Raw genomic sequence first — 12,685 nt, 5'->3', positions numbered from 1 at the left:
ACAATGCCTGCTGGTGAGCAAGATACATAATCTGTGCAGAATTTCAGTAAAATATTGAAGTATGTTGGTAAAAAAAAGGTGAAGGAATATTTACTCAATAGCACCTCGTATTGTAAAAAACTAAGGAGCAAAATTAAAATGTCCAAGTCCTTATGCATATAAAATTACATCATGTTCAATAGGAGATTAAACATCACAAAAATTCATTACTGTCTGGAACAGCCAGCATTTGTCATAGAGCCCTAAGTGTGTGGCCCTAAGACAAAGGGTAAAATTGGAAAATTCATTTAGCCACCGGCTAGAGCAAACTCTTCTTCTAAAAAGCCATGTGCTATGTTATACTTATTACCAAAAGGGTTAGGCAGCACATAACAGTGACTATCAGAAAAGCAAGCTAGAGAAATAAAGTAAGAGAAAAATCTAATTACTGTCTCCAAAATGACACACCAAACTTTATCAATGTGCTGACCTAAAGGCATCTTGTCTGGCAAAACAAATACAGTTGATTTAGCTTTTCCACACAAATCCACCTTCTCTCTTCCATGTCCTCTTGTACACCAGTTTGTATCACACTGTACACAGTCCTGTATTTCCCCTGAGTATGATTCTCAATTCTCAGGCACTACTGATGAGAAAATTCTGTATGTTGAGTAACCCACAGAGCTACTGCATAGCCAGACTAACCATGTACTCTCCCTTATCTGCCTCCAGCCCTGGCTAACACCCTATCACTGTGGCACAATACAGACATGGCACAATTGAGTGCTATTTCCTGTGGATGTAAATTTAAGTTTTTCAGGTCATGCAGCAAAGCATTCTTCAGAGTAATACATTTTGGTTGTTTGAATCTACCATCCAGTACTGCCAGTACTCTAGATTAATACATTCTATACCATCTGTAATTTGGATTATTAACAGCTATCCCCTGTAATACTTAGGGGAACCTGATTCGGTCAAAGTCTTAAGGCTGAGATATTGCACATTCTTCACTGTCCCAGCAGTCAGGAAGGTGACCTTGGCATGGGCCAATATACTTCTGTTGGTACTCTTCACATGTGAGTGACTTCTCTGCTGAGGTTGCACTCTTGGTACATATGAAAAGTTCCCCCTACTTTATCCTGTGATTTTGCTTCGTCTGTATTTCCTTCCTAAGAGTGAGAAGGATTCCTTTTCCCATGAATGCACCTTCTATTTCCAAAGCCAGTGCATCCAGACCCCAGTAGTACAGGTGCTAGTTAACACGTTCACAGAAGTGTTTCACCCTCATTTCACTGCATGGTTTCCACCAGGCCTGTTTTATCACCACGTAGGAGAGGAAGAGAAGTCAACATGTATAATAAAAACAGAGGGGGCTTGGCCACTTACCAAGTGAAGATGAGACATAATAAGGTAGATATTAAAATGAGGACTTGGTTAAACATTGCGGACTGTGTGCGTTGGATGGCTCGGTGAAGATCATTCTGTATTAATGGAAAATAGCTGTTATTTGGGGGTTTGAACCAATAAGTCAAGATCTGGTTCTGCAGAGGAATTATGCAGTACCCTGACAGCAATGCAGTCACCCAAATGCACTTAAGAGTTTGCTGATAACACAGGAGGTGCAGAAGCACCAGCTGTGATTCTGTGATTAAGTAGTTCTTTGTTCATCACAGCACAATTCTGATCCTATTGCAAGCTGCCTTGAGGTCTGCTCATGTCTAGCTTACAAATTACAGGCTGCAAGGCCCAATTATGGCCTAACAGTTGAGTTCTCTGCAATTGTGTCTGAATGGCAGAGTAGCAAAAGAACCATCCACTGCCATTTCCTTTATTGGCACAGTAACAATTTATACTAATTAAGATTTCATTTCACGTCTTACTTTTTTCTAGTTTTCATGCAGAAAGCAGTTTAGTAATGCTTGACCATTCGTATAATCTAAATACAGATCTGGTTAGCTTCCTATTAGGGTTGGACTGTACTGCCAAAATCCCACTAAAGACAATATACTAAAAAACCACAACACTAGAATATTTATTTCCTTTGCATACTTACAATCATATTTTCTAGAGCATGCTTTGCCAGCCAGCAATTTAAAAATACAGGAATAAACAGGTTTCTTAGGACTGGCCAGAAAATCTGAAAGAAAAATTAACAAATTCATTAGAAGCTTTTCTGATAAACAATAGAGCTTTACTATTCAAGCAGGAATGAAACACTTGGGAAAAATACTTACTATTAATGTGTTTCTAGCGTGAGATTTGGCTTTAAATAACATTTTTTTGCCTTCTTTTGTGATTAACCACATGCAAGATAATTAGATAAAATAGGACCACAGTCAGTTTTCACTGCAGACATGAGTGATTCTTACATTTCTAAAACCAGCTGGTTTATTTTATTGATTGTGCTGTAGTTGGAATTAGAGGGTTTTGGTTTTGTTTGTGCCCATGGAAGAGGAACGTTATCTGTATGACTTCACTCCAGTAGCAAACTATCTTCTTATTGTTGGCACAAACTCATCATCCACATAAGAATAAAATTTACTTTAAAAAAGTACGAGTATCTGTGCAGCTATGAAAGTGCAATGTGCAAATGTATTAATTCAAATATGTTTACCGTGATGATGAAAGGGACAGCATTAATTATTTCCAGGAGAAAGGGTATTCTCAGAATTTGTTCCCAGATATTTCCCTTCAAAGAAAAGGAAAAAAACCCACAATGTCACAGTCAGCTTACAAACAGTTCCAATGAGAAATACATGTGATACCCCAATGAAACACAGGGAGTCTCTCCCATACCTGAAATTCAGGAATATCAATCATCTCAGATTTAAACACATGACAAATGTGAATATAGAATATAGATCACTCTGGATCCTTTTTACTACAGTAAATCATAATGAACTTCCCAAGTAAAAGATAAACACTTTTAAATCTCCTTCCTTTCATCCTTTGCATTTATCTTTTATCTTTACTTTGTATTTTTTCTTTCCCAACTGTTCTGGAGAGGGAAGTAAGGAAGAAATTGAGTGTTTAATATTTGAATTAGGACTTCAATATCAAGTTCTCTATTTCTGCAACACTTTCTCCAACACTTCAGAACACTTCAGGGCTTTTTGGAACTTGATCTTGCTTCCATGAAGTGAGAGGTCTTCCCACATATTTCAGTGAAGTGGTTATTGATCTTTTCATTTTCTTACTGATAGCAACAGGATGAGGATAATTCTATTTTTCTCCCAAATCTGTGCAGTGGCTGTGTGATTAAATGTTGAGATGAAAATCCACATATTAAAAAACGAAGGTAGCTGAACTTCAGTGACTTACAGCTTTACTAATGCTGTGTATCAGGACTCCATCATAGGTAATGCAATAGTGTAGCACATACCATGACAGTATTACATGAATTTGCAGTAAAGCATTATATTTTCAGTTACAATGACATGTGCATCTTCCCTGAAAAAATAACCACCTGATACAGCCACTGAAAATTAAATACAAACTCCGTATCATAGAAAATTCGTTCTCCCATTTTTAACTCTTCACATCTGGATTGGTGGGAGTCAGACACACAAGTGAAACTATGAGGCTGTAAACTCAGGGGGTTTTGTATGAAGAGTAAAATCAAAATCAAATCTGATTTTTCAAACTGAACCATTTTGTGATTTCACAAATTTCCTCATTTTTAATGTTAGGAGCTTTCTTCTCTGGATTATAGAGAAGAAATGTCACATAATTTACTTGTGCAGCAAAATGCCAGTATGGATGGGCTCCAGGTAATTAGGGATGTATGCAGCTGTAGGATTCTGGCTTCCACATGGAAATGCATCATGAGTTCTACAAAAGTGTCTTTTGCAGTGAGAATGTATGGTGCTGCTCAAAGCCCTGAGAGTGCCTGAGCACCAGGCATATGCAGCATTGCCAGATGTCTGTGGCAAGTTTTGACAATGGAGATTTTTGACACAGACATCTTTTAGAATTCTGGCCAAGGACAAACCCTCATGTAATACTTAAGAATGCAGATTGTAAACCTCCCATTCCTGGATCCAAGTGATCAGCAACACAACACAACACAATGCTACATCCTTTGCATTCGTCTCCATTTAAAAGCTATGAAAAATGCAAATTCACTGCATCATAGTAGCATTATATGCTACTCTGTCCTCACTATTCTGCATGTTGAATCATTTCTCATATGTCAGGAACCAGGTATCAGAAAGGTCAATCTCTTGGAGTATTCTCTAAAATGACAGCTTTATTCATTTATCAAGTTATTTGTGAAATTCTAATAATGTGCACTCCAATGCAAACACAATAATCTTTTTCTTGTTTTCTTGCTTGCTAATTCTCTGACTTGTAAAAGTTAGTTACTAAAATTGTGAAAGTTTTGAAAATCTTTCCATAAAATAAGTAATTTGTCACAGATTTACATGAATCAAGGCACTTTTGCACACCTTGGCTGTGCAGAAAAGCCTTACAGCAGGTGAAATAACACTCATTCTTAGCTTCAAGAGAATGGTGTAAAACTAGGAAAACAGGACCAGAGGGAAGGAGGTGTTTGCATCAAGTGGACTGATGTGATTGAAAAATTTTGTTGTTCCTTAGATTAGTCTTAGAAAGAACATAGCTTTCTCTTATGGGGAGTGGAATCACAAAATTGCCTCAACTTCTGTGACAGGTGTATGCAGCCAATCAGGGCAGTGGAGCTTTCCATCCATCCCACACTAATGAGTAACTTCTCATGGAAGCTGATTTGCCAAGAATTCATCTTTTGCACCCACTGAAACTGATGCAAATCACAAGCAGAATGGATGAGGATAAAATGCTACCCAGTAAACTCAGGAACAGCACAAATTGTGATTGCCCTTTACTGCTTTGCCACAAGGATATAAATTTTGGACTATTTCTGCCCATAATTGATTTGCACTTTTAACTCCCAACCCTTAAATAATATATGCTCCAAGGATTAAGAAGAATAATTTTTAGAGAGCAGACAACTGCAAGCCTCTTAGCATTATTGGGCACTAAGGAAAACATTTATGCCATAATCACTCGATAAGCACACTGAAATACAAGTCTCTAAATTCACTGGTGGCTCTGATAGCTACTGAGTGTCAGTAATACAAAATATGATAATAAAAAAAAATATTATCCCCCGAGATATTTTCAGATTTAGAAACCAAATATTTTTGTATTTTCTTTGGTAAATGATTTCAAATGTTTTTAGTATTTTTCTCCTGAAGATACTAAAAACGCAGAGATAAAGAAGAACCAAATGGAATGAAGAAAACAGAATAATTATATTAGAAAAAAATAACTTTTAAAGGAGAATGCAAATACAGAAATACATTGTATTCACATCAAATTATTTCAAGACATTTTCAAAATATATTCCAAGAGCATCACACAGATGGATAACACAAGTATGCAGATATCCTTTTTTTTTTTAAGTACTGTCTTGGCCTAGTTTTTCTATGCACATTTTTAGAGGGCTAAACCTTGAATTATATGTATTGAGTAGCTACAGCTTTGAAATCAACGACAAATGTGTCCAATACATTATGGACAGAAAAATAAAACTGCACAATTGAAAAATCTGTGTCAAAAAAAATCAAGGTCATTTTGGAGAATGTGTTTTCAAATTACAGTGTGCCAGTGGACAATGGAAAATAGTGAGCATTTAACTGCTGACTTCCACTCTTTAGATATTGGAGTTTCCTCATAAATTTGGGAAACAGGGCTGCCTGTGTGACAATATGCCATCCTCAATAAGTGTGTTTTTCTCAGCTCCCTGCTAGGACACCAGCATGGGCACAGGTACATAAACTTTATATTGAAACATTAAACTCATTACTTTTTAATGAATTCTGCCTAAAAGTAACAAAGAGTACTTACCTTGTAGCTTAGATAACTTAGCAACAGAGTTTCAAAGAGACTTATTACGGCCACAGACACCTTCAGTGAAGTGAATAAAATAAATGTATTAATACCAGCTTTTAGAGAATAGATATTAACATTACAATGAAAATAAAAGATTATGTAAAATAGCTTTTCCATGAATCCTCTGAAACCCTCTCAGCTAAGAGAATTTTGCTTGAAGCTTAGATATTGTTATTTTTCTGAATTTCATTTATTCCTAAACAGTACCAAAATCTTCCCACATGACAGAGACAGAAGGAAGCTGTAAATAAGGAAAGTCAGTCAGCTCCTTGCTTTCCTGTGAAGATGTTATGAATGTGTAGAAAAGCAAATGTTTTTCTTACTGTGTATACTGTGTGTACTGTGTATACTCTGCAGAAAGCAGCAAAAAATTATACAAATGAATAATTATTGATTTTAATATGTAAATGCTGAGCTGAGCTTGATTTACCAGACTTCAATTAGATTATATGTAGGTAGTGTATGTATTAACTAGTTTAAAATATTGAAATAGTCAAATAACAAAAGAGTAAAACAAAATACTTAAACCTTTAGAGATACTAAGAATTTACTCAAGTTCTTTGCAGAGAAAGTATTTATATTTTAATGTGCATCGTGGCAATATTCCATCAAGATAGATTCTATCAGGCTGGAACCTGAGGGCAAGCCTCAGGATTTTAAATTTTAAATTCATGCTCCCTACAGCTGAATACTCTGAAGGGTGCACAGTGCCTTTATCTAGAAGTAAAAAAGATGCTATGAATTGGGAAACAATTAAAATACACAAAGTTATGAAAACAGGCAATCAAAATATATCAGCTTCTCCACATAATTATGAGTTTTAGATAAACTCAGGTTTTATTTTCAAATCAATTCCTACCCCTACCAAATAGACATATCAGAAAAGGACCATATCCACAGACAAATAAATATCTCAGTATTTTTAAATCAAATTTAATAAAGTAATCTGAACACTAGTTCCAAAATTATTCAAACTGTGCATATTCTAAAGGTATTTTCAAGGGTTTCTTCCCTTAGAAAACTGTGTAATATATCGAAGTACAATCATTGCATTGGCATTGCACAATCATGGTGAGAGAATATAATGGTATAACCAATCTGGAAGCTTAAGTAGTAAGTTTTTTCTTAGTAAAAAGCCACATTTCACAGAGAGAATCAGTATAGATCAGCTGATCTTTATTCTTTTCCTGTACTTGGTGTTCAGTATTTCCTTGCTGACATCAACATTTCCAAGTATCCTTTCACACTGCTACAATTCTGTAAATCAATATCATCTGCAGCTGTTCCATGGAAAGAATTGAATTGGTCATTTACATATTACCTGTAATCCCCATAAAGGTAAGCTTCGATTCACCCAGATAATGGGAGACCTGTTCATTACAGTAAGGAAATAAATATGAAATTAAGCATAATCTGGTGTTTCAAACAACAACAAAAAAAAAGTTGGACATGTGAATGGAAATTAGAGCAGACTTACTGAAAAAAAATTTCTCAGTAATAAAAACTTTAAACCAGTAGTTACCTACTGAGTATTGACATGTCTTGTATTTCTAACCCACAGCAAATCATTAGGCTCCCGTGGGAAACTGACAATCCTTTTGTGTGAACATTTTGCTATCTGTGTAACAATATAAATGGCATCTAATTCTTAGGAAGAATCCTATCAATGCTAACAGGCACTTGATCCAGCACCACTGGAATGGGACACTGTCAGTAGCACAATAATTTCCTGCTAATCATCTACTGCTACTCAGAATTGCTTTTTTAAATTAAGGGCGTCCTTTTTTATTTCTGCAATCAGCATTGATGGAACCCAGATCTCACCCCAGCATCCAGTCCAGTAGTTCAATTTGCAATCAAGAGAAAGAATTAAAGTATTAAATGCAGCTTGAACATTCAGAAAATAAGTAATGGCTAGAGATTTACAGAAGCATCCCTACTATGTGTTGAAGTGCCACCATTCCAGACGGAAATGGATTTGTCTTCCTGTGTTCCCTTCCCACCATTCTGTGGACTTTTGGTTTGCTGTTTTAACTTAGGAACTCACCAATCAATTGTTCCAGGTGTGTAGTTTTGATTGGAACAACTCCGGTTTAATTCCTTACTGATAGTTGCCATACCATCCATGCAAAGTCCATTTCCATTAGCAAACGTGTATGGGAACACAGTCATAAAAACAGATGGGAGGTAAAGAACATTAATTACATCATTAAGAGGTCTATGAAATGCATGCAACAGTTTGAAACCTAAAGTAATCAATATATTTTTAAAAGTAAAGTAACTTTTAGAAAGTACAGCTGTATGTGTTCCATATCTGTAGATAAAGGACTATGAAGCATTCCAGGTTACATTTTTTAAAGATTTCTTTTCAAATTTAAAAACAACTGAAATGATACTTTGTAAAGCTGAACTAAGTACACAATATATACTGAAGATCAAGAGACTCTAGAAATCCTATCCCATGGAGAGACTGTGATACAAAGAGAACGTTCTCAACAGGAAAGACTGCAGCAAACTACACTTGATAACCTCTTTTGAGGATGTGGGGAGAGCTGGAGATGCAGGCAGCAGTATGTCAAGTACAAAACTGGTGATACCCAAGTAAAAATATTGGCCATTATACACGTGATGTTATCTTGCCTTTAATTGCTGGCATAAATCTTCCTTTTAAATGGTCATATAAGGTTGTGGGAATATATAATGTGTAAATGATGACAAATATCCTTGCTCATCCATGGCAAGCAAGGTCAGCAGAAAATAAAGGGATCTGCAGCCCACAAATTAGCAAAAACTGCATTTGTACCAACTATGAGTGGGACAGTGTTAAATTGTACCCATCAATAAGGATGCTTTATGTCTTAAGCCCTTTCCTGTACACCTGCTGTGCCTGAAGGAGTAAATGAAAAACACCAACTTGTGCAGGCATTTCTGAAAAGCAGGAAATAAATCTGATGAAAAGAACTCCTCTCAGATTTGCCACTTAAAAACCAACCAGATGAAAACATCTTCTCTGGCCACGCCCTCAGCACGCTGAGTAGTTTCTTTCATCACGCTTTGACACAGTACCTAGAAATTATTTTTTCTTTCACATCACCACATCTTTAAGAATGCATTCAAGCAGGAGCTTTGGTATCAAGCCCTCAGTATCTCTAGGGCATTAATGGGGTGCCATTTGTTTGTCTGGCACAGTGTATAAGAACAGGGCCTTAGTGAGCAGGCAGAAGGACTTACCTGAATCTTCTCAGGCAGACAAATGTTATTCAGAGACAGAACACACTCTCTTAGATGTACCACAACACCATGTAAGGGAATAACATGTATAGAAAATATAAATACACTCTCTGGTGAATTGTAAAACACTTGCATTGAAGGACATGCCAGGAAAGGTGCGAGGCATTCAGCAGCCTGCAGATGTATATGAATATGCATCTTTGCATATAAATACAAAAGTATATTTGGCACAAGGTCTGATATTTTAACCTGTCCTGCACACCCAGACAGAACCATGCAGTACAATATACTCATCTGGGCTTACCAGAGATCTCATAATGAAAGAATTGCAGCATGCCAGAAACCATGATTCAATGGAAAATGTTAAGTCCCTGAGTTGCTAATATTCATAAATTTCTAAGGATGGATTTCCTTTTCTCCACAACTTTTTGTGTTAACTTTACTGCTTGTTTTCTCTTAATGAAAAGACATTCTAAGGTGTATGTAGAGTCAAAATTAGTTTTTTACAAGGTCTTGTTTTTCAGGAAAATTTCTTCAGGGCCCTTTTTCAGATCTTACAAATTCTCATGATAAATTTTGACCCAAAAAATATGAAATGCATCTTCTGTACTTCCTATTCACAGATTCTTCTCTCATGTACTGCTGAATAAAGGAAATATTCTTTACCTCTCTTTGCTTGGGATTTCATTCTTGTAGAGTATTTCTCCTGTGCACTACCTTTTTTTGGTGCTACCCTTACTAGATTTAACTGATATCCAAATATTAAAATTAGAACTCAAACTCTGTCCCTTGCCTAACATTGTATGAAGACTGCTGGTTCTATCATCTTAAGCTTAGTATTTTCTTAGGTGCTTTGTTTCTATCAGCATTTAAGGACAAAAGAATCAAATCAAGTGAAAGGAAATATGTTAATCAAATGTGATGCTTATTAGCATTAAAAATTGAGGAGATTCAATATTCCAGGATACAAATACAACAGGAGTACAGGATTAAATAAATTATAATTTCTTCTACATTTGGTAATTAATTGTGTAACACGTTAGAAAAAGAGGGTCATACAGAATACCATACTGGCAATTCAGAGTTTGCTAAATCATGCATTATATCCATAAATAATTGCCAGTATAGAATGTACTTTTAGTCTCACTCTTCTGAAGCATTTAGAGAAAGCAGAAGGCTAGAAAATCATCAATATCATCTGCATGAAAACTCAGTTTAATGTATTCGTCTGTCCATTTCCGAGATCTGGGATTTTAAGTAATTTAAGCAAAATCCAAAAAGAATTGTTGCATAAACTGGGAATTTGCAATTTTACATAGAAATGTTATGTAATAATAAATCTAAAATATATGTTAGCACAATTACGTCTGATGCACTGTATCTAACGAGAGAGCCAGGATTATTTTAGCAGTAAAGGGAAAAAATAATACTGTTATTTTAATTCTTATTTCCATTCACAATATAAGACCAGCTTTGTAATTCTTTCCAAATACCTGGAAGACCTAAAACAACTCCTTCATGTAGTCATTAATTTATTTCTTACAACTTAAATAATGCTTTGAAAGCAGAAATGAGGAAAAAACCCCAAACATTACCATCCAAGTCCTTGTGTAGGATCATCCAGGAGCACACGAACTATGTACAGGAAACAGCTTAGTAGCTTGAGAGAGAAATTGAATAATCGTATTCTCAGACCTAGTTTTAAAAGAAAATAAAAGAAAATATTGAAAAAAGTACAGGGGTTTTAAACTTCCACCAACCTTCAAGGTAAAACTAAAAGGAAGTTAGAACAGTCCTGTAGTAAAAAGAAAATATCTATATAACCAGCCTGGGTTAAGACTCAACCTGCTTTAATGCAAAGAACAATGCAGTCACTTGTTTGAAAGATATTCTATGCTGTTAATCCTTACTGATGCCATTATTTGGGTGTTTGGTAGCTTGAAAAGTTCTCTTTCTTTGGAGGGGAACCAGAACTATGCAATGCTTTTTGAGATACAGGATACAGCAACATGAAAGGACATACTTTCAACCATAGGCAGAGGATAGGCAATTAATATGAAAATATTAATATCTAAAAAAGTCTTTATGCAGTAGTTTTACATATAGAATATATTAACTCTATTCCAACTCATAAAATATTAAACTGGAGTTATTTAATGCTGAAGTTGAATAACTATACATTCAAGAATCAGGACATCTAAAAGTCATGCTGAATGCACAATTGAACTGAATCAACAACTTGTTCTACAGACCATATAAATATTGAGATGTTCTAGCTGAACGGATATGCCCCAAATACTATGACAAAATATTACACTATTTCCCAGAAACATAGGTTTAATGCACAAAGACAGGATTCCTTCAAAGGGATCCTCATAGACATTTACTGCTATCTCATGGCTAATTTATTTCACTGCCAATTGGAGCCATTATCTACTGAAGTGGAACTTCTTTGTATTTTTATGTAATTTTGCAGTCATTAGAAGATTAAGGTTTATATTTTTAGTACTGCTATTGAATTCAAAAGAATTTTTTGCTAGTGTGAATATTTGCATCTGACTCTTAGATTCATTTACTAATTAAGTTAAAACAGTTAGTTGACTAATGTTAAGTGACTGGAGGTCACTTAAACAATAATTTTTTTTAGTCTTGCAAACTGAGAGTCCAGTTCTGTGTGGTTGAGCCCTTCTATCCAAAGCAGAATACTCTGAGTCTTACCCAGATCTGACTTTCCTTGTCCCAGTCACAGCAAGGACACTTTGCTTTATTGTTGAGTTGCAAATACTTCAGCAGGTCTGCTGAACTCAATGTAATTATTTCTGTAGTTTAGTAATTACCCAAATAATGCATACCCAAAGCTATGTGCATACATTTCCTGCTAAGGAAAGAATCACAATCATTTTATGGTAATATTACTTTTCTTTATTTTTTAACTTTACTCAGTCCTAAGTTCAAAATCAGCAGCTTACAGATAAAACTAATAAATCTGTCCTTATGTCTACTAGCTCCTTTCCCATTAAAACTCCATCTACTACAAACACAGAAAAATAGAAAATGGATTCCTAAATATTTCACCATGCGATTTGTGAGAGAAATCTTTAAGTTTATTACATAAAACCACTTATTACTTTTAACTGTGAAGTTGCAGTTATCATGTAAGAACTGGATGGGCTTTTACAGCATCTTTTTTCTATGATCTAAGGGTTAAAAATCCTGTTGTCCATGAGGACTCCCATAGCTGTTACTGGCAATTGAGTTTGAGAACATTAACCTAAGGAACCCTGCTCCCCTATCAAGAGCAATTAGGCACAGACTATAGGAAGGGAGGGAGGAAGGGAAGGAAGGAAGGAAAGGAGGGAAGGAAGGGAGGGAGGGAGGAAGGGAGGGAGGGAGGGAGGGAGGAAGGAAGGAAGGAAGGAAGGAAGGAAGGAAGGAAGGAAGGAAGGAAGGAAGGAAGGAAGGAAGGAAGGAAGGAAGGAAGGAAGGAAGGAAGGAAGGAAGGAAGGAAGGAAGGAAGGAAGGAAGGAAGGAAGGAAGGAAG

The 12,685-nt window shown here is 35.8% G+C and overlaps 1 protein-coding gene across 7 annotated transcripts in view; it reads right to left on the bottom strand.

Moving 5' to 3' along the window:
- The window catches only part of KCNT2 (potassium sodium-activated channel subfamily T member 2), a 116,619-nt gene that overhangs the window by 71,886 nt on the left and 32,048 nt on the right, over nucleotides 1-12,685 (bottom strand). For all 7 annotated transcript variants that reach the window (XM_088170141.1, XM_088170137.1, XM_014885803.2 and 4 more), the window contains exons 3-9: nucleotides 10,740-10,839; nucleotides 7,961-8,017; nucleotides 7,235-7,283; nucleotides 5,869-5,928; nucleotides 2,594-2,668; nucleotides 2,033-2,116; nucleotides 1,366-1,460 (exon numbers count right to left, since the gene is read on the bottom strand). In XM_088170141.1, coding sequence (XP_088026267.1) covers nucleotides 1,366-1,460; nucleotides 2,033-2,116; nucleotides 2,594-2,668; nucleotides 5,869-5,928; nucleotides 7,235-7,283; nucleotides 7,961-8,017; nucleotides 10,740-10,839 — 520 coding nt within the window. The remainder of the gene's footprint in view (nucleotides 1-1,365; nucleotides 1,461-2,032; nucleotides 2,117-2,593; nucleotides 2,669-5,868; nucleotides 5,929-7,234; nucleotides 7,284-7,960; nucleotides 8,018-10,739; nucleotides 10,840-12,685) is intronic.

The sequence above is a fragment of the Sturnus vulgaris genome, chromosome 9 (assembly GCF_052056855.1).
Source record: "Sturnus vulgaris isolate bStuVul1 chromosome 9, bStuVul1.hap1, whole genome shotgun sequence".
In the NCBI taxonomy this organism is placed as follows: Eukaryota; Metazoa; Chordata; class Aves; order Passeriformes; family Sturnidae; genus Sturnus; species Sturnus vulgaris.
This window is presented reverse-complemented; position numbering and strand designations above follow the sequence as displayed.